The sequence below is a fragment of the Syngnathus scovelli genome, chromosome 10, assembly GCF_024217435.2.
Source record: "Syngnathus scovelli strain Florida chromosome 10, RoL_Ssco_1.2, whole genome shotgun sequence".
NCBI lineage: Eukaryota > Metazoa > Chordata > Actinopteri > Syngnathiformes > Syngnathidae > Syngnathus > Syngnathus scovelli.
The window spans coordinates 992,173-1,014,536 of NC_090856.1; the positions used below are offsets into that span (position 1 = coordinate 992,173).

The following is a 22,364-nucleotide window of genomic DNA, read 5'->3' on the forward strand; positions in this document are numbered from 1 at the left end:
AGCTGACGACACAGACACAAAGGAACCGTGCTAAGCGATGAACGTGATGGGACAAACACAAAAAAATCAAGTGCTAGTGCATACCAATCATCACATAGGATGAAAAAAACAAAACAATTTGTTGGGTGGGACAATCTTGCTACCTGATTAGTCTTATTCAAGCATCCCCAGGCATAATGTTACGAAACACGGTCAGCAGAACTTATCAAACAGGTTCATAATTCCCCAAGCGTATTGTCATTATTTATTGGTCTTGACTAATCAACCTGAATGAGATCATTATGTACACTTTGCCACAACATTAATACTCACTGCTTTCAGGCTAAAATGATAGAAGTCAAAATCATCCAACATTTGACGAGACAAAATGATCAAATTCGCAATTTCTGTCTCATCCTGTTCAAGACTCCCTCTGTATTTGACAAGAAGGGGATTTGATTGAGTTTTTTTTATTTATATAATTTCAATTCAGATGTGCTTTTATTGAAGGAAATGTTTTCTACATTTGAAGCGTAAAAGGGAGCAAAAATGCCTGTGGAAATGTTGCTTGCAAATGATGACGGTAGCGTTATCCCACAGGGAAATGTCTGGAAAATGTGTCTCGGTATTTAACATTGGCACAGTTGCTATGGCAACGTGACGGAGAGGACTTGCTCGTCCTTGTCAGTGTGTGAGAGAGGCCCTGCTCAAATCCAACAAGTCTTCCTTGTCATTTGGTATTTCCGACAAATACCTCCTCCTTTTTTCCCGCACGGCATACTAAAGTCCCATTTTGCGACATCCATACATTTTTGTGAAGAATGTTCTGCATTGTGGGCCACTTCATCATCACTCCCCTAATTGGCTCAGAGGGTATAAATAGCCACCGCCATCACAAGACTGATTTACTTGCTTGACTTGCAAGGTTAATGCAGCCCCAAGGGACCCAAAGCGGGTCATTGGGTTATCTTTTGAAGAGCCACTATTCAAACCGATACAGGAAGGATACCTCGTTTGTGCTTTGAGAATTGCAGCAAAAACTTCATTAGCATTAATGTGATATTTAATTGATCACTAATAAACCACAGGGTCTACATATTTGAATGAAGAACTTATATTTAACCCTCGAAACGAATAAGTCAGAAGAAAAAACAGACAAGAAGCAGATGAAATCAATTCATGCTTTACCTTTAATCGCTTCTTAGAAAAAGTACTTCTTTTTAAACACAATATACAATATAATGCCATACATTGTGTGAAACATTTATTAACCCACCTGCAACAACGGGTGGACCTAAATGTAGAGTAAGAAAAAATCACCTGTCATGCAGATAGTGAGTGCTAAATCAGGCTAACCATTTGGACAACTAGGACCAAAAAGCATCAACATAGAGATAAACAATGTTAATACTGAACAAAATTGTTTCTCCAAAACTGCTAACAAGTTTGGTCAGGAATAGTTTACACAGTAGCACAGTTACATAAGACCATTTTGCTGTTATCGCAGATCAACTGCGTGTGTGTGCCGTGCCGTGCCGTGCCGTGCCGTGCCGTGCGCATGCCACCAAGACCGTTGCAGTGACATCCACTTTTACATGATGTGCACGAGATCGTTTAGCCTTGCGATTCTCAAACTTTGCAGCTCACAAAGGAGCAGTTGCCATGAACAAGCTGCTGAGATCAAACAAGAAATTGGTATATTTGGATAGGAAATGTCTGTTCTGCTTATGTGTCCTATTTCCAAGAAGCGTTCACATCTGGGTCACCCAACGGCTGGCTGTCACATGACAACCTTGTAGCTTTGAAAATTATGGTCCTGATAAACCAAAGACAAATCAACACAAATTAGCATGCAGCTAAAACAAATTACATCAGTACATCAGTTTGTTTGTCGTTAAAGCGATGATATCATTTTTGGTTTACCATTTCGTTCAATCATTTTCAAAGAATTGAAAACTTTGGTGATTTGGTCACTTTGTCGTTACAAGGTTGTCATGACAACTTTCCTTTAGCTCCTGCTTTGATGGCCACTGGAAAACAGTGTGCACTTTATATATATGTATATATACACAATGTCAAATTGTGTTTTGTGTAAATATATCTATAGAACAATATAGAAAACAAAACAAGACTCCGATCCAGAGTCTTCTACACATGAGACACCACCACTTCCAGGTAATGCAAGTGCATATAAATTAGAAAATTCACTTTACACTCAACCAGAATTTCTTATTTACATGCTTAACGTATCCAATAAATATACACTGTTATAAACAGCAGAGAGACCAACTTGAGCTTTTAGCGACAAACACTTGGAGACAAAGGTGAGGCGTGATGGGGAGGAGTATAAGGCCAATGGCAAAGTCAACACACTCCACCGTACAAAAACACACACACACACACTCACACTCACACATGATTGCCAGTGAACTATCCTGGAGTGAAATTTGACCAAGTACCATTTTAGTAAACAAAGAAAGGTAAGATCACTAACGAGACAAACAAACTGACCGGATGAAATGTGAGGTCGAAAAACCCTTTTCAAACCATCGTTTGGAAACTATGATGAGAATAAAATCTTTTCCAATTTGCTTGACTCCATGCGAGTCGATTTGTAACTGTCCTAGAAACCCAAAACAGCAAAGGGGCTTTTTTTTTTTTAATGCTCTCCTTTAAATGACGTCATTGGGCGGAAGCAGCACTTGAGGGATTTTCATCACAAGAAAGAAATAGCTGGCCTGATTGTTTTGGCTGCTGTCCTTGGTGGCAAGAGACAGAGAGCGAGAGGGAGGGAGAGCGAGAGAGGGCTTTGTCAACTATGTTGCACTGATGAGATGAAAGCTGAGCAAAGCTGGCAGCTGGAAGAGCACCTTACATGTGCAGGGCCTTGATTGCATAGGGGGAGAGGGGCGTTGCATCAGATGGGCCTGGCTGGGGTCACCAGCAGTTCCAACTAACAGGATTATTATTATTAATACCTGCCACTTCAAAATACAATTGCCTCTGATGAGAATTTGGGTAAAAATATGTATATTGAAATTATTATTTGCTGTCATTTTGTGGCAGGACTATGGTTGAATTTTTTTTCGAGTTTGGATGTCATGCTGGTACGGAAAAACGATGAAAAAGGCAAAACAAAGTGAATTACTCCAGTTTTCTATCATTCATGTGCCCATCGCTGTGCATGAAAATTCCAGTTTTGGCCTGAAAAGTTAGGAAGCCCACACTGTATTCTTACTATTTTAAGACGAGCGATATTTCATTGAGAAGTATGAAAAGAGATACGGATGAATGTCATCATGAAATGGAGCGGCGTTGAAACAATGTTGTGCTCCGACTATGAAACAATTGCGACAAAACGCATTCATTCACTCACTTTCCCCAATTTCACCCAAGGGTCGGTCGTTTGTCGACATGGGATTTCTCTATTGCCCAATACACGGAAGACTGTTCTCCTTTTGACGTACAAAAATGATTTTACTCTCTCAGATAAGAAAAACATTTCACAGACATACTGTACTAGAGTGTTCAATAAATAAAAAAAATATATAAAGACATTAGTAAAAAAGGCACACAAAAGTTCTTCGACAAATGGTACAGGAAAAAGTCAACGCTTTCTCTTGCTATACAAACAGGTCTCCATCAGTAGATCTTATACTCTATGCTACTTCTATATTATATCTGTGTAAAAAGTCTTACGTTAGAAAATTTCTCTCAGTAGTGTCAATGTCCATTTACTGCCAGTCCCGTTTCCCAAACTGGCCTACATCCTTCCGTTTCTACCGCCGTTCTTGCGTGACCATCAAGATGTTTGCAGTAAATATTTCCTGAGAACTCTGAAGCTGCTTCTCCGAAACTATCCGTGCCTGGCTGGCTGGCTTCAAACACCCAAGTGCAAGAGGGCCCCGTGCGGGCCAAAACTAAGCCTTTGCTTCTGAGGCCTTGTTAAAAAGCACAGCTGCGTGAGGATCGCCCCTCTTTTTCCAAAAACTCTTTCTGCTGCTGACGGAAGCCCTATGTGTCTGTGGGCGACGCCTCGTGCGTCACGATCTCGATGGTGGACGTGGGCTCCATCGGGTCGCCCTCGTCGTGCTCCCGATAGTCCGGAGGAGGAGATCGACAATCTCCTAGGCTGTCCTCCTCCTCGTCGATTGCCTCATCTTCTTCCTCTTGCTCCTCCGCTTCGCCGTCTTTCTCGATTGCGTCCAAGTCCTCCTCCTCCTCCAGGGTTAGCTCAAACTGAAACTTGTCCCCTGGTCCCTGACCTCCTGTGCCTCCTCCATGTCCATGAGAACCCTGATCGTAAAAGGGCGGGGAGGGACTTTGGGGGATCATGCTCTGGTACCAGTTCCTGTTGTCTTCCAGCGTGTCCAGGATGTCCTGGGCGTCGGGATGGACCAGATCGGCCCAAGTTTCCCACAAAGGGTGGACGATGTAGTCGATGAAACCCACCTAGAAGAAGAGAGATGCGGATTAGGGGTGCCTGTTTTCTTTTTTTCTTTTCTTAACAACTATCACGCACGCTCCGCCTCACCTGGCTCTTTTCCACTGAAGCTGTATGTTTATCGCACATGGGACTGATCTCCATGCCTCGTTCCCTCTCCCGGTCTCCCTGGTGGAAGAATTCCTCCATGATCCGATCGGTCCACTGACGATACAACTCCAGGGACTTTGTGGGGTTACTCAGGTCGGCGCAGTGCACCATGTTTCGCAGCACCTTAGGACAAAAAACCCCAAAACTGTTTAGCTTGACAATAAAAACTACAAAATGGTGGAGGCACCTTGAAGATGTAAACTGATTTTTTTTTTATTTTCTTTCAATTTACTGGAGCCACTACAAGCAAGTAAATGAGAGGTTGAGTCTTTACCTGTATTCTGTCTGTGTAATTGTCCAGCAGCAGCACTCCGGAGCTCGTCACCTTCTTGGTTTCCACCATTGTCTTCAGATCGGCCAACAGACTCATGTGTTTGGACATGTCGGTAGCTAAAACCTAGGAGGAAAAAATAAATAACTCTTTTTAATGTGAAGCCGATCAGAGAGGACGCAGATGAGGAATGATGTCAAGGTGTCGTACCATGTCGATGACCATCTTGCGTAGGGACTGTCGCTGCTTTTTGGTGAGGTTCTGGAAGATGTCGCAACCTTCTTCCTGCAGGAGCTTGAACCCCACAGCCAAGTGGTGATTCTCCAGCACGGACTCGTCGTTGTACATCAGCGCCAGCTCCGAGTCTGCTCGCAAGTGAGAAAATCAGTGATGAGTCACTCTCTCCCCAAAAGACATGTAAGGGACGGAGCCAATTGACAAAACATACTGGTATTGATGAGAAACTGGTTGGATACTCCGGGATGATCAACATCGTGGATGGCAGCGGCAAAGATGGCAGCGAGGATTTCAAGGTCGGTGAAGACAGCCTGGAGAAATCGGAAGCCAAGCACAAACTTAATAATAGATCATTTGATCATTTCTACGGCACATCTAATTTGCTGATCCATTTCATAAGTGACAAATGTTTGCTGAGTATTCGGAGAGCTTGTCTTAGCGCCAAACAAAAGATGACAGCTGTGTGGCATTCATCTCGTCTTCTTTTCATCCAATGTGTCGCTTGTGCAATCTTTGTGTTGTAACTTACATCGAGGGCTGGAGTAGAAAGGAGGATGTGCGTGGACTGGGCGACGTCAGCCGCATGCAGGCTGTTGTGGTAGGCCACGTCGGAATGGTAGTGATCCTCCAGCGTCATCATGTAGGCCACAAATGTGTCCACTGGAATCTTAAACGTTTTCAATAGCTCTCGCTCCTAAGAAACACAAGATTGGGAGACGTGTTGGTAGAGATCAATCACTTTCAACATGAAGAGAACGTGGACGCTTCCTACCTGAAAGATGGCGTACATGATGCAGGTAAGAGGTCTGCTGTTGGAGTACTCGGAAACGGTGAAGATATTCAGGCCCCATTTGTTCAGGTCCTCCAGTTCCTTGGACAGCAACTCCTCTTTATCGGTTTTGACACCGAAACGCGAGATGCTGCAGCTGGAAAGGGAAGAGCCGTGGGAGATCTTCTTGACGCCGCTGATCTGCGTCATCAGCTGCTGCTTGTGCTGCTTCTTCTTCTCCCGTGTCTTGGAGGTGGGCGATGGGATCTCCACCTCATTTTGTTTGTCTGCAAAAAAAAAAAAAAACAACAGATGGTGATGCTCTCATTAGGAATCAAAAGACAATTGTGTGTGAGTGAAGGTGGCCATTGAAGCTTTCATAGAAGGCCTTTGTTTCCTTGGAATTGCTACCTGAGAAGGCAGCTGGCATGGAAACACCTGCAAGCTATTAGCCGAGGTCATTCATTCAGGTCGTCTGCACGTTCATTGGCTGAGTCTGTCCTGTGTTGTCCACCTGCTGTCTCGCTCAACTGTTCATTCCTCTATCCATCTCCTGCAGCAGCCCCCCCCCCCCCCCCTCCCTCATCACACAATACTGGGGGTCAATTGCGACTCGCTTCAGACAGCTTTTATCGAGAGCTTGTCTCGAAAGCTTCTACGTATAATGTTTCATATTCTACACTGATGTGTATTTGCTGTGCTACACAAAATACTTTGTTTCGTCGGTTCAAGTGCTTTTCTTTCCTTTCCTTTCCTAACGAGGAAAGTTACTTTCTGATCTGATTCTCTTAGGAAGGCGTTCCTGCAGCGAAAATGCACCGAGCTGGAGATGACTCACCCAATCTGGTAAGCACCAGCCAGCCAGCCAGCCAGCTAGCAAAGGGGGTTCCCTCTATACCTCTTGTTTTTTTTCTCCTTCACTGCAGTCACTTTTTCGCCCTCCCTCCCTCCCTCCCTCTAATCCCCCCCCCCTCCCCTGCCAGGGATCCAGCATGGAGGGATATGCCATTTACACTACGCGGAGCAGGATGCCGATCGATCACAAGCACAGTGTCTATAAATAGACCCAATCACCTCCTCATCCACATTTTCTTCCAAATTCAGATATATCACAAATCCTTGATTCTTGAGGAAAACTCAAAGCCTCTCTTTGAACATTTGTTGATTGTCTACTGTTAGAATTAATTCATGTCATCTGATTGTGAAATTTAATATCTACATTATATGATTACAGTAGCATTCTCTCTTGGATGTTCAAGCCACATTGAATGGGATTATAACGACTAACTTTTTTTCCAACTCAATTCAACATTATTTTTCAATTTGTCACTGAGCATTTTGAGGCTGCTGCAATAAACCTGGAGACGAAAGTGGATGGCGCAGTGTTTTTTTATGCTACGCCCCCACACCAGAGCAACTCGTACAAAACAGCTTAGCGTCACAGCAAAATGTACTTTTGGGATACATTTGGTTTTATTGGGTGTCAGGAAATATTATTATTTTATTCTGTTGTACGCAAATCACAGTTTTGGTAAATATTTAGGGGAAAATCCAAATTTTTGTTTGTATGTATGTACTGATGTATTTGATTGTGTTTTACCTAGGAAAGTGTTGGAGATGAATTCGGACACCTGATTCCCAGAGCGACTCATCTCAGATAGGTGCGTCAACTCTCGATTCAACATTCTCTTAAACTGCAAGAGAGAAAGGGGATGGGGGGGGAGAGAAACAATGGCGTCAGTTTCCAGGGAAAACCTAGGAGAAAATGGCGACTCTGTGAATTTGATGGAAAATTCTGCACTTTTAGATATGTCAGTCGTGGAACAAGTGGAGGAATCATAGCAGCCCACCTCCACTTTTCCTCAAAATAATCATCATTTCTTTGACCTCTGCCCAAATGTTTGAAACTCTCCAAATTGTCCTTCTGGAACAGTTTGCTTACATTCCCTTATGATGCTCATTTGTCATTTTCACATGCGTCACCTTTTTTGCAAGCATCAAGCAAGAACACCTTTGCTTGCACTTCAATACATTTTGTTCATTTCAATGCTGTTTCCCTTTGAATGTGAATTAACATTGACCATTTTGAATGAGCACACGGAGATCCGGCCAGGGCACTGCAGAAGCAGCTGTTGACAGACTGATGCATTCGCACGCACGCACATACACACACACACTTCAAACATAGCTCTGCAGATAGAGACGGAGCGACAAAAAAAAAAAAAAAAAAAAAATATCAGTGCATCAAAACTCCAAGAGAACTATTCCACAGAATTGGATAATTAGGCTTCACAACACAGTACGTAGTTAAGAATCACACACCTTAATGTAACCCCAAGACACAGAGAGCAGGTAATTGGCTTCAGGCATTTTGGATCCCGTTTTCTCCTTCCCAATCAAAGCCAGAACTGTAATCCAATGAGGAAAAAAAAATATAGAATTCTCCCAAAACAAAATCCCGTCTTCTTCCTTTTTAGCAGCTGAGAGAGCAGCTTGATGCTGGCTGACAAACAAGCCAGCTTGGTGTCTCCATGCCCGTGGACGGTTGGATGGATGGAAGGATGGATGGAAGGATGGATGGATGGATGCAAGGGCAAAATGGGCGCTGCTCGATGGGCTGGAGCAGCGGCAGCAGCTGTGAGCCGTAAGCAGAGGGACTCACAGTGCACTAATGAATAATGGAGAAGAAATGACTATGGGAGGCGTGGGAGGAGGGAGGCGAGGGGGGATAGCGATGGAGACAGGAGGGAGGGAGGGAGGCTGCGATGTTCATCTGACTTGAGGGGGGGTTCCTCTGCTTGGTTTGTCTCGCTTCTATGCACTCACCAATGTCGTGCTAGTGCCTCCCCCCTCCTCCCCTTGACCACCCTGTCTCTCTCTCGCTCTCGCTCGCTCGCAGCATGTTCCTCCCTCCTCCACTTTCCCCTTGATGTAGTTTGCCAGCCCAAGCAACACGTTCCATGGAGAACACATGATTTGACAGAAAGTGAAGAAAAGGGGAGGGGGGGGATGTGCTTCTGATTGGCATGTGCTATAATTCTGTATATGGAGGGAAAATATTTTTTTTCTTCTGTAGGATACTGTCCTACATTCTTCCCCCAGATAACTTTGGAGGAAAAACAATCTGCACAAGCATTGCAGGTATCAATAAAGCTTCACATGTATGATGAAGGCAGCCATTGTGAGGAAGGAAGGAAGGAAGGCGTGTCACAGTGTGACGATGAATGGCGCTCACATTTTAGGGAACGTGAATGCGCAGCATCTTATCACCAGCTCTTATTATCAGTTTCTCCACGCCCGCCCTCCTTGTCTTTAATTCTGTTGTTGTGCTTCTGACAGCCAGACTAGAAGACTCATTAGCCCCATCACTGGGCACATCCCATGTTCGATGGCGTGGAGGCTTATTTTCAGTCAAGAAAAAAAAAATGAGGAAGGAGATGAGAGATAATTGCATCCTTTTCCAATTTAGCTGACATCAACCCACTGATATCTGTTTGTGCCGCGTATCCCAAAAATGAGAACACCCAAACACCATGGCAACAACATCAGGGAGACAGTATGCGGCTGCCTCTTTTCAGGAGGGAGGGAGGGAGGATAGGTTTCCCTCTTTGCTTTGCAGGCAGACATGTGCTCTAGCTGCTGAGCTGTCACGAGGACACACCACACACGTCGCCTCAGCTCACATCCAAGCCATACAAAGTCAAAAACGTCTCTGGCTCACTTCCATGTCCATTTCTCTACTGCCACTTGCCAACACAGCCATCAATCGCTGTCTGGTTGCCTCACGGGCACAATCGATGAGCTGTCCTGGGCGCATGCGGGCGGACACTGCCGCATTGTGTAAGGCTCCATCGGGCCACCTGACTGGAATATAGCCTTACCAGTATGGATGCAATGCGCTCCACAATATCTGCAAGGTTTTGCAGGGATACCCTGCCCTCCTGCTAAATATTTTGATTTCAATCCATGGGAAGATCCCTTTTGGCTGCAGACGCGTATGCATATAGGTGATAAAGACGAGCAGGCAAATCAAAGCCTACCCCGAGAGGATTCCAGATTATCCTCCCACAGAGGGAAAGAATTTAGAGAGAAAGAACCAAGAGCTGGCAAATAGGAATAAAGTGCGAGAGAGTGCTTTATATAATGCTGCAGTGCAGAATATAGTATAAAGAAAGGCAAAATGACTGACGATGTCTCTCTGCAGTGTGGTGAAGAGCTGTGCTTCCTTCCCCACAGGCTGAAAGAAATTCCCGAGCGCACAAACAGAGAGAGGCAAGCCTACAATGCAGTTATCTGCGCCTACCAATGCTCACGTCTGACCTTTTATGCTTTAGCACCACTCTGACTTCTATTGGCCATATGACACAAACAATATAAGTCGCTTACAGCTTATTAGTCAACTCCCTCTTTTTTTTTTTTTTTTTTTTTTTACAAATGCCTCATGGATTTTTTTTTCAGTAGTGCATGAAATGTGATGTTCTAATTGCTTATTATGTCTGTCATTTTTGCGCTGCCTTCCCGAGTGTCGCTATTGCTCTCCAAGCACATCTTCCCTCTGTCTCCCTTTTCCCCTTGATTAAGAAAGCTGCTGCAAGGTGAAGGGAGCCTGTGGCATTTCAGTGAGAGTAGAAGGGAGGGGGGGGGGGGGGGGGAAAACACACTGTGCTCCTCCATTCAGATATGATCCCATTGGACAGCTCAATGTGGAGGCCAGCCAGGCGCACAGGTAGTTGAGAGGGGGACGTGGAGTCTCCCTCTCTCCCTTCAACGTGACACTTTCTCTTTGCCCGTCTGTCTATCTGTCCGTCCGTCTACCAACTAACCACGCACAAGCTCCCAAATGCAATATCAGTCTATCCGTCCATCCATCCAAATCATCCATCGCTCCAACATCTCCTTAACAACACAAATCTAAACGTCCACTAGTGGGCGCTCCGTGTTAAGGCTGCTGTATGCCGGGACTGACTGACCTTTCTAACCTTGCATCCTTACACATCTCCCAATTTAGAGACTATCAGAATTACAGACATGTAAAATCTTAGATTAAATTACAGTGGAGAATTTAATCTCAGATAATATCTCAACTCCTGTCACTCTCTTTTAGACACGACTTGTTTTTCATGTTAAGATTACATAAGAATATACTGCCTATGGCGTATACAATCATCACAGCACTTCCAATTCCGTTTTGGTGTCTCCTTAAGCAACTACGCTGCACCCAAGTCAAATCAGTTAAGGCAGTTACAAGTGGCAATGATGTCATTTGTGTGGCTGGACCTTCATTTTCTCAAGTAGATAAAACAGGAGGGCAAACAAAGAATTACAGGTGGTCCAACACCTTTTGGGAGGTTTGGAAGACCCTAATAATCGTAGTGTAGTGAAAAGCCTGAAAAGTACAACACCAGAGTTGTATCAAATTTGAAAAGCAGCAAAATGGAACAGAACAATTTGTCAAAAAGTAAATAATTGATTCATCAATACCCAATACAGTCCAAAAAAAAAATCTTGAAAAGCTTTTCCCCATGGGTGGATGTAAAGTATATTCAAATGTGTGGCCAAATCATAAGTTCACTTCATTATCATGCAATATTCACATCCAAGTTTTGTGAACAACCAAGCTATGAAAATATCAATTTCATGACTGTGGGCTATACTTAAGAAACTCACGAAACTTCGACCTAAGCACAGCACGTGCAGGCAGCACAAGTGAAGTCCACATAAACCACATTTGTAAAATCCACAGAAAGGATATATAAAAAAAAAAGCCAAAATTGTTGAGGAAACTCACCTTTCTCCAGCCATTCAGCTTCCCTAACTTCCTCTCTTTCTTGTCAAAATAGCAGGCTCCCATGTTGCCGTTGAGTTTTGAGCAACCTGTTCGTTCGTTCGTTCAAGTGGCTCAATCTGACTGGAGCATGAGTAAAAGAAGCAAGAACTGACGCTGGGAAATGCCACAGCTCTAATGACTCACTAGTGACTGCGAGGTCTGACTATTCGCCGTCTCTTTATGCGTGTGTGTGAGAGAGTCAGACCTCTGCCCGACCCAAACACACTCCCCTCACCAGTGTAGTCCCGCCTCAGGACTGCTGTCTGTCCATCATCTTATTTACTGTTCAACCCTTCTGCAGCTGACACACTCAATTGGGAACATCATTCTGATAGCAAGAAAACATCTTTTGGGATTGACTATTCTTCAAAGATGCCACTCACTCCAACCAAGCCATTGAAAATGCAAAATAAGACAACAACGGGCTGGGGAAAAAAAAAGGCAGCCAAGTCAATCACTAAAATAGGTTGATGCAAGAAATGTTTTTCCCCCAGGGCACAATTGGATTCAGTCTACACAATCATCCCCCCCCCCCCCCCCCAAAAAAAAACCCCCGCTCTATTCGTGGAAAGCTGACACTGCAGTTTACAAGATTTTTCATGTTAGGGGCACGGCTTGCCACAATGATTAAACCTTGGCATAGTCTACGCATCCCACAAATTTTGATGGGAGTTTGGTAATGGCTGAGAATTGGGGTCTAGCATATCCACTAGGATGTTTGTTTTTTTTGTCCAGTAGATATGATATTAAGGTGTGCGAACAATTTGTAGGTTGTTAAATTTAGCTTAGCACAAGTTGAGACACATCTGTTGTCAACATGCAAGCAGCAGAGAACTCCAGTTGCCATTTTTAGGACTTGTGACTTGCTTGCCAAAAAGCTGCCAAGACTGACTTTCTATGACACGTTGCAAAGTTTATTAGCGACGATGTGCAAAGATTCTGTGACACTGCACTTTTTCGATGGTAAAAACAAGAGGTCATGAGGGGCCTTTTGCCTGACTGGTAGTAATTAAAGCAGGTCAGATGTAAGCCAAGTAGAAGTTGTATAATTTTTAGTTTCAAGTGGAAACAAAGGAAGACAGGGAATGTCTCGGCTCCGTAAACATACGTGTTTAACGTATGGCTGCTTATCAGCTTGTTGGATCCACACCAGCTTACGTGCTGGGATGCAGCATGGCACTTCCAAGTCCCACATCAACAACAACCACAAAGTGGTACACCTGAAATATTGCTTATAGAAACTGTTCAAGAATTGTGCATGACAGAATCTTATTTGGATCAGATTGTAAAAGTGTTAAAAAGAAGAGATTGTCTTCCCGTTTAAGGAATGAAGAAAATAATTTGAACTCTACAAAAGGACACCACTGTTACATCAGGTGTATCAACAGTTTGAAAGTCTGTGTCTGTGTTTGTCTAAAAATGCTTCCACAAATGTTTGCTCATTTAAATATTAATAGCGTTCATGTTTCACCTTGTGATTAAATAACTGTGATGTAATATATTGCATAAAAAAAACAAGTTGAACAGGTTGTCTGTTGAATTCAGGTGACCACAGAAAGAGCGATTTTGAAAAGGATAGCTAGCTATTACCTGAGTTACAGTTGCAGCCTTTTCCAAATGTGTAAAACTCAAAAGTGAGTCATGTCTTCCATCTTATTTGATTGGATTTCTTCAGAATACCCTCATAAACTTAGCACAGATGGAAACGACCGACATCACGCCATCATACAGCAAAGGAAAAAAAGGTTTGAAGCACCTTCTGGTGTACTCTGAAAAGACCGTGACCATGGAGATGAACTCATTCCAATAGATAAACTTGTAAAAGACGTACAATTCCAAATGTATGCGCAACAAATGAATTTTCCTTCATGGCAGGAAAACATGGCAGATATTTTCTTGAGCTGAATGTAAAAGGAGCAAAGTTGCCCTACCTTGGTGGAGGCCATGTCGCTGACAGAGCGATAGGTCTGGATGGTCTCCAGCTGGTCCAGACACCAGTCCAACTCCTCCGTAGTCTCCGTGGCCAGCTTCTGGTACGCCTCATCTGTCATCAAGCAAGCAGCACAGTCAGAACGGAGTGAGCAGAAAGCTGCATGACATCCACCCTTGCTTAGCTGCTTCGAAGGAGGCTGAATCATTAGGTGGCACCCAAGAGTGGCGCTCTCTTGTCTCAAAAAAAAAAAATAGCTGTGGAACCATGGTTGAATTCGGAGTTCTTGGCCAACATTTTTCTGTGTATGGGAGGACAGTACGCTCAAAGGCACCTTCTGCTCGTGTAACAACATCCAATTTTTATACTACGTCCATCACTGGCATCGCCAGACGGACAAACAAACGTTTTTCTGACCAATTGTGCTGTGTAGGTCAAGCCGAGAAGATCCCGGCAATACAATTCTGCCAATATGGCAGTCCAACTATTCAAGAGTTGCAAGTGCAGACACACGTGCACACACACTTGCGTGCGTGCGTATGGTGTATACTCGGGGTATCCTAGCTGCAGAGCACAACACGGCGGCCGGTCCGCATTGCGCCGACCTTAGCGTGGCTGCGTAGAATGTGTCCCCCGCTCTGATCTTCTTGCCATCAAAGATGTGAGGCTGTTTGCTCTCCCAAATATGAGAGGCACCTGGCAGCCTGCCCGTCCGTCCGTCCGTGCGTGCACAGGCTCTGCTGCTGCCGCTGCTGCTGCCGCTGCTGCTGCTGAGGCCCGCCAGAGAAACAGAGGGAGGCTGTGCAACTAGTTGAACACCACATGCCTCTGATATTTTAACTAACTCCACTGGAAATGTTTTTTTCCCCTTTTTCTTTCCTGGTATTACTGACGCGGTTGAGGTGGTTTGTGTTTATGAGGAGCCATTTTTTTTCTCTGAAACATTGCCCCAAATTGGAAAAATCTGTTTAAACATGAATTTTTGTCCAAGAAACGCTTTGTGGTTTGCATCAAACCTCATTTCATAGTTGCTCAAGTAGAACCTCTCGATGTAGGATGGAGATCAAACGAGCGTAAAAAAACTTTTATATTAAAAAATAATAAACAATTGATCCAGAGGTTCCTTCATTCTTAGATTTTCCTTTTTTTTTCTTTTCAAGTCCATCGAGCACATTTGGAAAAAGCTTGAACAGAGTTAACGCCAGTAATCTCTGGTCTCACAAAAAGGCAACAGGGGGGAGCGACAACAGCTCCAGAGGGATGAGTCTTGTTTGCTTTAATTGTTTTGTTTATGAGCAGTACGTGGAAATGTTTGGCTACATGGTGTTAGTGTTTTTGGAATGCTACGACTCTGTACTATTGGTGAAATTTCGGGGCCGCTGCTTTCCAACATGTACGAATTGTCTTTAAAATGGGATGATTTTGGGGCTGATGTGCAACATGTGCTTTTACGAGAAACGGCAAGATTATTCAAAGCAAACACGTGGTTACACAACACTTCCTAACAAAGACCAAAGATGGTGATAGCGGTTGGTTGGATTTTTTTTTTTTTTAACTCTTTACAAACCAAATCATGACTTCATGACAAATTACACAGTATTGCAAAATCGCTCATCCAAATGTGGAAAAAAAAAAAAAACCTGGACATGCGTGCACGCATACAACTTCAATATTACGAGCCACATTGAACTGTGTAACCTTTCCTTTGCTCACCCACTCATGCTCTGCTGGGACAAATTGTTCCCCGTCGACCTTATCATAACATACACATGTACACATTCCACTTGGATTTACTATAGAACACAGCGGGATTGCAATTAGGAAGACAATGAATCGGAATAAAAAAACAACCGGCTTGAGAGAGACACTGCACGGTGTTGAAGACATTTTTCTATATATCATTTTTGAATAGGGGCCTTTACTGTTTGCACAAATAAAACAAGCTGCCTGAATAGAAAATATGATACGTAATATTTCAGCACTCAAAAGACCCAACACACAGTAGGAGCTGTAACAAAAAGTACGGGCTTGGCACATTTTTTACAATTCAGCATTTAGGTTACTTCATGTAAAAAATACACGTTAAAAAAAGAAATCCTAAAAGAATATAAGAAAGCGCTTCAAACTATCATTATCAGCATCTTCATATCATAAAAATGCTGATAATATGTTGTATCAGTGACACCCAGCAAAGTAACCAAAACTCTAGCTCTTCCCACAACTGGCGCACACACACACACACACGCCATTCCCACACTGTGCGTTCTTCACACACAGATAGATAGACATGGGAATTTACGCACATGAGACGGGAAAGTACAAAGTTACGGGACAGGCTGACCTCAGTGGGGTTCCTCCAAGGCCCACAGGCGTCAGTGTCAGTCTCGCATCTGCCGCTATCACAAAAATGTTTTCTTTGACATCTTGACTCATTCTGATAAGCTAACAGACGTCAGTGAAGTTCTTTGTGTGTCCTAGCAAAGATTCCGCTCGAAGGACCGCTTAGTTGAACGCCATCTTGGCCTTGAGCTGACGTCTGCTTTGAGTCCTGTGACCAAAATGACTTGTTTTTTACTTAGTTCATTCAAGTAGTCCATCGCACGCTTTCATAGTATATGTCTGTGTTACCTGAGCTGAACTATGTTAGGAGAGACAAAAATGACCAGTTGAAAATTCCTCATTGTCTTGCTATAATCCGTAAGTGTCAAACACAAGGCCCGGCCGGGGGCTAGATCCGGCCCTGCCCATCATTTTAGGTGGCCCGCAGAGGCGAATCATGTGTGACATGTAAAAATATCAAAACTGACAGTGAGATATTGCAACAAATTTTTGTTGCAAAACTTTCAAAATAAATTGGGATTTTATTTTTATTTTTTTTACTGGATTCTGTTGCATGTATGTGATTATATGAGGGTGGGGGGGGGGGGGGCATCCATTTCTATTGAAATCTATTTAAGGCACCCTTGACACTAAATCAACGGTCGAGCACAAGCCGATATGGACAGCAGCACGCTTTGTTGACGCGTTTTCGAATCAGTGCAATTCACAAACACACATTCTGATTGTACTATTTGCGTGTTTGTTTACTTTCAGACTTGAGCTCGCAGCCATCGAGTGACGCCATGCACGCTGTAATTACGAGATTCTAATTCGGGCATCTCGACGCTGGTCAGCGGAGACTCGTGTTCCTCCCTCTTATCTACAAAGTACTTCGCAGAACTCATTGCAACAAGAGAGAGTCGAACTCTGGACCTCCCCGTGTTTGCCAAATTAAAATGCCAAAGAAGCTTCTATGTTGCTAAGAAAAGAAAATGATTACGTGACAATTTGGTTTGATATGTGTTTTTGCTTTGTTTTTCCAAAATATGCTTTTTGGATATTTGCTTAAGAAACATGACACTTATTATGGATGAGATGTAATTGTGTGTCGAGTGTAGCGTGCTGAGCCATTGGGGCTTTGCGTGCAAAGGAGGATCCAGAAACATATGAAGAGCAGCTGAGGCCGCCAGCCTGGAGTGACCTCAAACAAGATGAGTCTTTACGTAGCAAACGAGAACCCAAGTGAGAGCCCATGTGGTTCTCCCTGCATGCTGTCCACCACATAAGAGCATCGCATAATCAAATTGAAGCAATAAGGATTCTTTGGCACTGCAAAATATGATTGTTTTTGCCAGCGAGCTTTCCTGATCTCAGATTAAACATTCTTGTAAAACGGGCATGTGGCGCCCATTGCTTCAAAACCGTGGACTGCCCCAGCCCCCGCCCCCCCCGGCCTAAACACAAAGCACATTTCCATGAAGGTCATTACATGCAGATGCAGATCACTTTGAGTAGTAAAATTTCTTTTCATTCTTATTTGGAAGTCACCTTTCTGTCATTTTCCACAAAGACTAATGGCGAGCTCAGGGGGAGGGGAGTGATGCTTCCAAAATACCCAAACAAAAGGCTCGGCTCTGTCTGTGTGTGTGTTTGCGAGCATTTGCGCTGGGCTGAACAGGCCAGGCCAGGCCAGGCCAGGCCAGACCAGGCCAGCCTAGGCCAGGCCTGCTGGCAAGGGAATACTTGAGGGGAAGAACTGCCGTCTATTTTATGACTGTGCTGACGTCAATGGCATAATTCAAATAGTTGCAGAATACAGGCTGGAAAGCTTACTGAGGCTGTCCTCGCTCTCTTTCGGGGAGGGACGCCGATAAAACCTGACGTGGATTTCTCCATCGCCGCTGTGCGTTGCCTTCAATTGAATGACAGACAAAGTCAAACATTGAGTCAAGTGAAGAGCAGGAATTCTCAACACAGGATCAATTGTCTATATTAGAACGCATTTTATTTGAGTTAACTATTTTTTTCAAATTTTAAAAAAATGTTTTGAAATTCAAATGGCCCAAACATGTTTTTATGTGAGATGCCTTGCTACCTCATTCCATTACTGTTGGCTTGATAGGAATCTTTCAAATGCACATAATTAAGATTTGTTTTTGTCTTTGTTCTGGATTTCCCGACACTTGGATGGACTTGGTGTCAACATGTATCGAAAGCTATGAGGAGGCTGGCTATTTGGCAACTTGGCTTGTTTATGACATTGCAGACTTGGGACCAGACATGTTTTTGCTGCTCACATTTCGACGCTGGGATTACATCCGCTTAAACCACAAACTGTATACTACTAATAATAACACACACTCACACACACCTCTCTTGGGCATGGAAAATTGATCATCAAATTATGATTTGTGGATAAGGTGATGTGACATAACCGGCGTTTTGTTTCCGTATCTATTAGCCCTTACTATGAAAGTGAAAGCATGTGGGAACGCCATCACAAAACAGAACGTCTATGGCGTCTGTCCACATGAAATCACATGTGATGTTGTTTTGAATCTTCTAGGAATCTTTTCATGATACCCTGCGAGTATTTTCCAGTGATTTGACGACAAGTAAACACAAATGCGTATGTTGATCACAACGATGCAATATTCTTTTCTCTTATTGATTTATTGTACTAGCTATAACATATTCCCATCACGGTCTCCAAAACAAATCCCAACATTTCTTAGCTGACAGCTGGGTGATATGGACTCAAGTTGTGAGTCGGTAAACTGTTACGCATTTTACACACAAGCGCATACTGCAGCTCGTAGCATCAAGAAGCTCCCTCCCTCCCTCCCTCCCTCCGTCCGGTAAGAAGTGGTGATGATGTCACTTTGCTGCCAAGAGTCAGAACATATCAACAACTTCTTAGATCTGTCCAGCGCCAGGGAGCAGGCGGTTTAAAGGAGGGATGAGATATTCCTCACATCCTCTCTGAGAACAAACACAAAGCTACCCACATCTGTCACAAGTGTGCATGCGCACACACACACACACACACACGCACACCTCCATCTATATGCGCGCACAAACGGGAGGCTCTCACTTATTTACAGTCCAAACACAAGTCGCCTCACAACTTGAACGAGCGATGCGAGGAGGCACCGTTTGTGCAAACAAGGCTTCTGTAAACATTCACGCACACAAAGGCACCCCTGAGGATGTGAATACACAGAGAGACGTGCATTTTGCAAAGCAACCTGCGCTGTATACACAATACTTTTCAGCGTAGCACATCTGTGTTACCTGCGAGGCCTAGCCAGAAGAGTGCTGACACACACAGGGCAGTTGGGTGACTTGACTTGTGCGGGCCAAGGTTCACGCTCTTCTTCAACCGTTTTTCTGGACTTGAAAAGACTGCTCGTTTGCCCAACGCTCGCATAAATTACAACGGAGCAGACAAGTCTATCAACACTTCATTTGTCAGGTAAGTGTCAACTACCACCGCAGCTGCTTGTCAAGACAGCCCCAGCCCCCCAATGAAAAAACAAAAAGATAGATTTATTTATAACTTTTACAAGGAGGTAGCAAATTCATTTATTAATATCTATTACTTTTATTGAATTATTCCGCACCAACCAAACGCAACCTAAATCTAAACGCATTAACAAAGAGAATGACTGAAAACGGTCAAAATGTAAGGAGAGCAAAAGTAGCTTAGTAAAATTAGTAAAAGATCATACACTGGCAACATTTAACCACATTTACCGACAACCAAGACTTTAAAACAAAGGAAAGAAATGAAAAAGTAGTCTTCTGAAATGACTTGAATACTATTGAGAGTATGTATAATCAAGTTCTGCAGATAAAATAGAGAATCATGTTATAGGAATAGATATATGATGTATGGAATATGTATTTCCATACAATTGTTTACTGTGGAAGGCACCTTTAAAAAAAAAAAAAAAAGTACGTCAGGAAAAAGATGGCCTGACACTCAGCACGTACACACATTCCTGTCCATTTCATGCTGACCTACGGTGTTTAGCTCAAGGTGAAGTGGCTGGGAACAGATAAGGGAGAGGTCAGGTAAAGATGGTGCACAATCCCTATCTGGCTCAACAAGTAGCTCACATGTTTTCTCTCCGGACATATGAACAGATCTAAATGAGATGCTATGAATGGAGGTGTTCCTTAAAGAGCAAAGAAGTCTCAGGATTTAGTCTCTTCAGGTGAGCCTCATCCATATTACACAAATATCAGCATGTGTACACACAGAGCTTATAGAACCTGTCAACATGTTCCAGCTTTGCCTTAAATGTCCAAAGGACCTTCCGCTAGAACTTTGCGGCCTGTCAATATTCATTTAAGCAAATTCCAGTCCCGTCATTCCAGTCTTTCAAGTCGGGCGCTTGAGTTTGTTTGACTCGAACCCGCCCGCGTTCACCTTTGTCAGAAATCAGAAATCAGAATCAGAAAACCTTTATTGTCATTCTACATAGTACAATGAAATTGGAGACCTCCATCCAGTGCATGAGGTAGACACAAGTAACAGTCAAGTAATCGACTAGTAGAAAAGTAGATGAAATAATCAGAAACAGTAGTGCGGACAAAGTGCAGTAATAGTGCAGGAGGAAAGTGTCATCAGTGTCGGCTGGAGTTGAGGGCGGCTATGGCTTGGGGAAAGAAACTGTTTCTGAGTCTGTTTGTCCTGGTCTTCATTTGCCTGTAGCGTCTTCCAGAGGGCAACAGGTCAAACAGGGCGGAGCCAGGGTGGGAGCTGTCCGCTGAGATGGCCTTAGCCCTGCTGAGGCAGCGGGTAGTGTAGATGTCCGTAAGGGAGGGGAGAGGGCGGCCGATGATCCTCTGGGCTGCCTTCACCACTCTCTGCAGCTTCTCCCTGTCAGCGGCGGTGGAGCTGCCGAACCATACTACGATGCAGTAGGTCAGTAGACTCTCGATGGAAGATCGGTAGAAGGTCAGCAACAGGTCGGTGTTGAGGTTGTACCTCCTGAGGACTCTCAGGAAGTGTAACCGCTGCTGAGCCTTCTTGACGATGGTGGTGATGTTCTCTGACCAGGAGATCCGGTCAGAGATGTGGACGCCCAGGTACTTGGTGCTGTGGACCCTCTCCACCTGCTCGCCGTTGATGAAGAGGGGAGTTGGCTCAGGGCTGTGTCTTCTGAAGTCTATGATGAGCTCGTTGGTCTTCTTGGTGTTCAGAGCGAGATTGTTCTCAGAGCACCAGTCGACCAGCTCCAGGACCTCCTCTCTGTAGGCTACCTCATCGCCATTGGAGATGAGACCGACCACAGTGGTATCGTCGGCGAACTTGACAATCCGGTTGTGTTTGTGAGCCGGTCTGCAATCATGAGTGTAGAGGCAGAAGAGGAGGGGGCTCAACACACAGCCCTGTGGGGAGCCGATGCTCAGCGTACGGGTGGAGGAGAGGCGGGAGCCAACTCTCACAGCCTGGAGTCGGTTGGTCAGAAAGTCATTAATCCAGGCACATGTGAGAGAGGGGAGTCCGAGAGTGTCCAGCTTTGTGGTGAGTCTGTCCGGGAGGATGGTGTTGAATGCCGAACTGTAATCCACAAAGAGCATCCGGACATAGCTCTGCTGCTGCTCCAGGTGGTTCACCGCACAATGGAGGGCTACGGCGATGGCGTCTTCTGTGGATCTGTTGGTCCGGTATGCAAACTGGTGGGGGTCGAGGTGTGGGGGAAGATAATCCTTGATGTGCTGAAGAACCTTCAGTTGAATAGTGAAGCCAGCAGGCAAACTCTGGTCCTGAGACGCAAAGTCATTAAAAAGAAATACGGATTTATGCTGTGTTTTCCGCACCATAAAAGCCTTTCATTTTCTCAAAAACCAAAAGTGCGTCTTTTAGGAAGGCGCGCCTTCCCAATTCCAAAATCTGTAAATGTTGCAGGGATGTCATATGTAGACGTAATATCATAGACTGTTAAGAACAAACTTTACTTTCAGCAAGGCCGAACGCATCATGTATTGACTATAGCGTTAAGTGTTTACACAGGTGGATAAAGATTAGTGTCAGAACATCTTTACCGGGGCGGAAAATGTGATAAAGAGAAAGATTGCCATAGAAACTTGAAAGAGACACACTTGACAAATACAAGCGCCACATCAAGTATAGTATGAAGACCATTTGTGAATGAAGGTCAGGCTAGGTGAAGAGAAGCATACAGTATCCTGTATGAGAGCATTTCATGTCATGAGAATGACTTCACCAGGAAGTTAGGTCAAATCTGTGACAGGTTCTCACACAACACACACACAGAAATGTGGAGGAGATGTTTTCCTGATCCTGTTATGAAGCGCACCGCACATGATCCTTTCAGGCTACAGAGGGACACCAGGACCTGTGTAGCATGAAGTGGTTAGCAAGGTGGGTCAAAGAGTGAATCAGTTTTGACACACAACATATGG

General features: G+C 44.1%; 1 protein-coding gene across 5 annotated transcripts in view; it reads right to left on the reverse strand.

Moving 5' to 3' along the window:
* Positions 1–1,151: 1,151 nt before the first annotated feature.
* pde4ba (phosphodiesterase 4B, cAMP-specific a) overlaps positions 1,152–22,364 on the reverse strand; it is a 50,783-nt gene continuing 29,570 nt past the window's right edge. For 4 of the 5 annotated variants that reach the window (XM_049732183.2, XM_049732184.1, XM_049732186.2 and 1 more), the window contains 9 exons: positions 13,609–13,721; positions 7,451–7,544; positions 5,854–6,137; positions 5,611–5,775; positions 5,293–5,392; positions 5,055–5,209; positions 4,848–4,970; positions 4,514–4,696; positions 1,152–4,431 (listed from right to left, as the gene is read on the reverse strand). In XM_049732183.2, the coding sequence (XP_049588140.1) occupies positions 3,994–4,431; positions 4,514–4,696; positions 4,848–4,970; positions 5,055–5,209; positions 5,293–5,392; positions 5,611–5,775; positions 5,854–6,137; positions 7,451–7,544; positions 13,609–13,721 (1,655 nt within the window). In that variant the 3' untranslated portion in view covers positions 1,152–3,993. Of the gene's footprint in view, positions 4,432–4,513; positions 4,697–4,847; positions 4,971–5,054; positions 5,210–5,292; positions 5,393–5,610; positions 5,776–5,853; positions 6,138–7,450; positions 7,545–8,172; positions 10,483–13,608; positions 13,722–22,364 lie in introns of those variants that run through there. The other variant, XM_049732187.2, reaches the window with a different exon arrangement.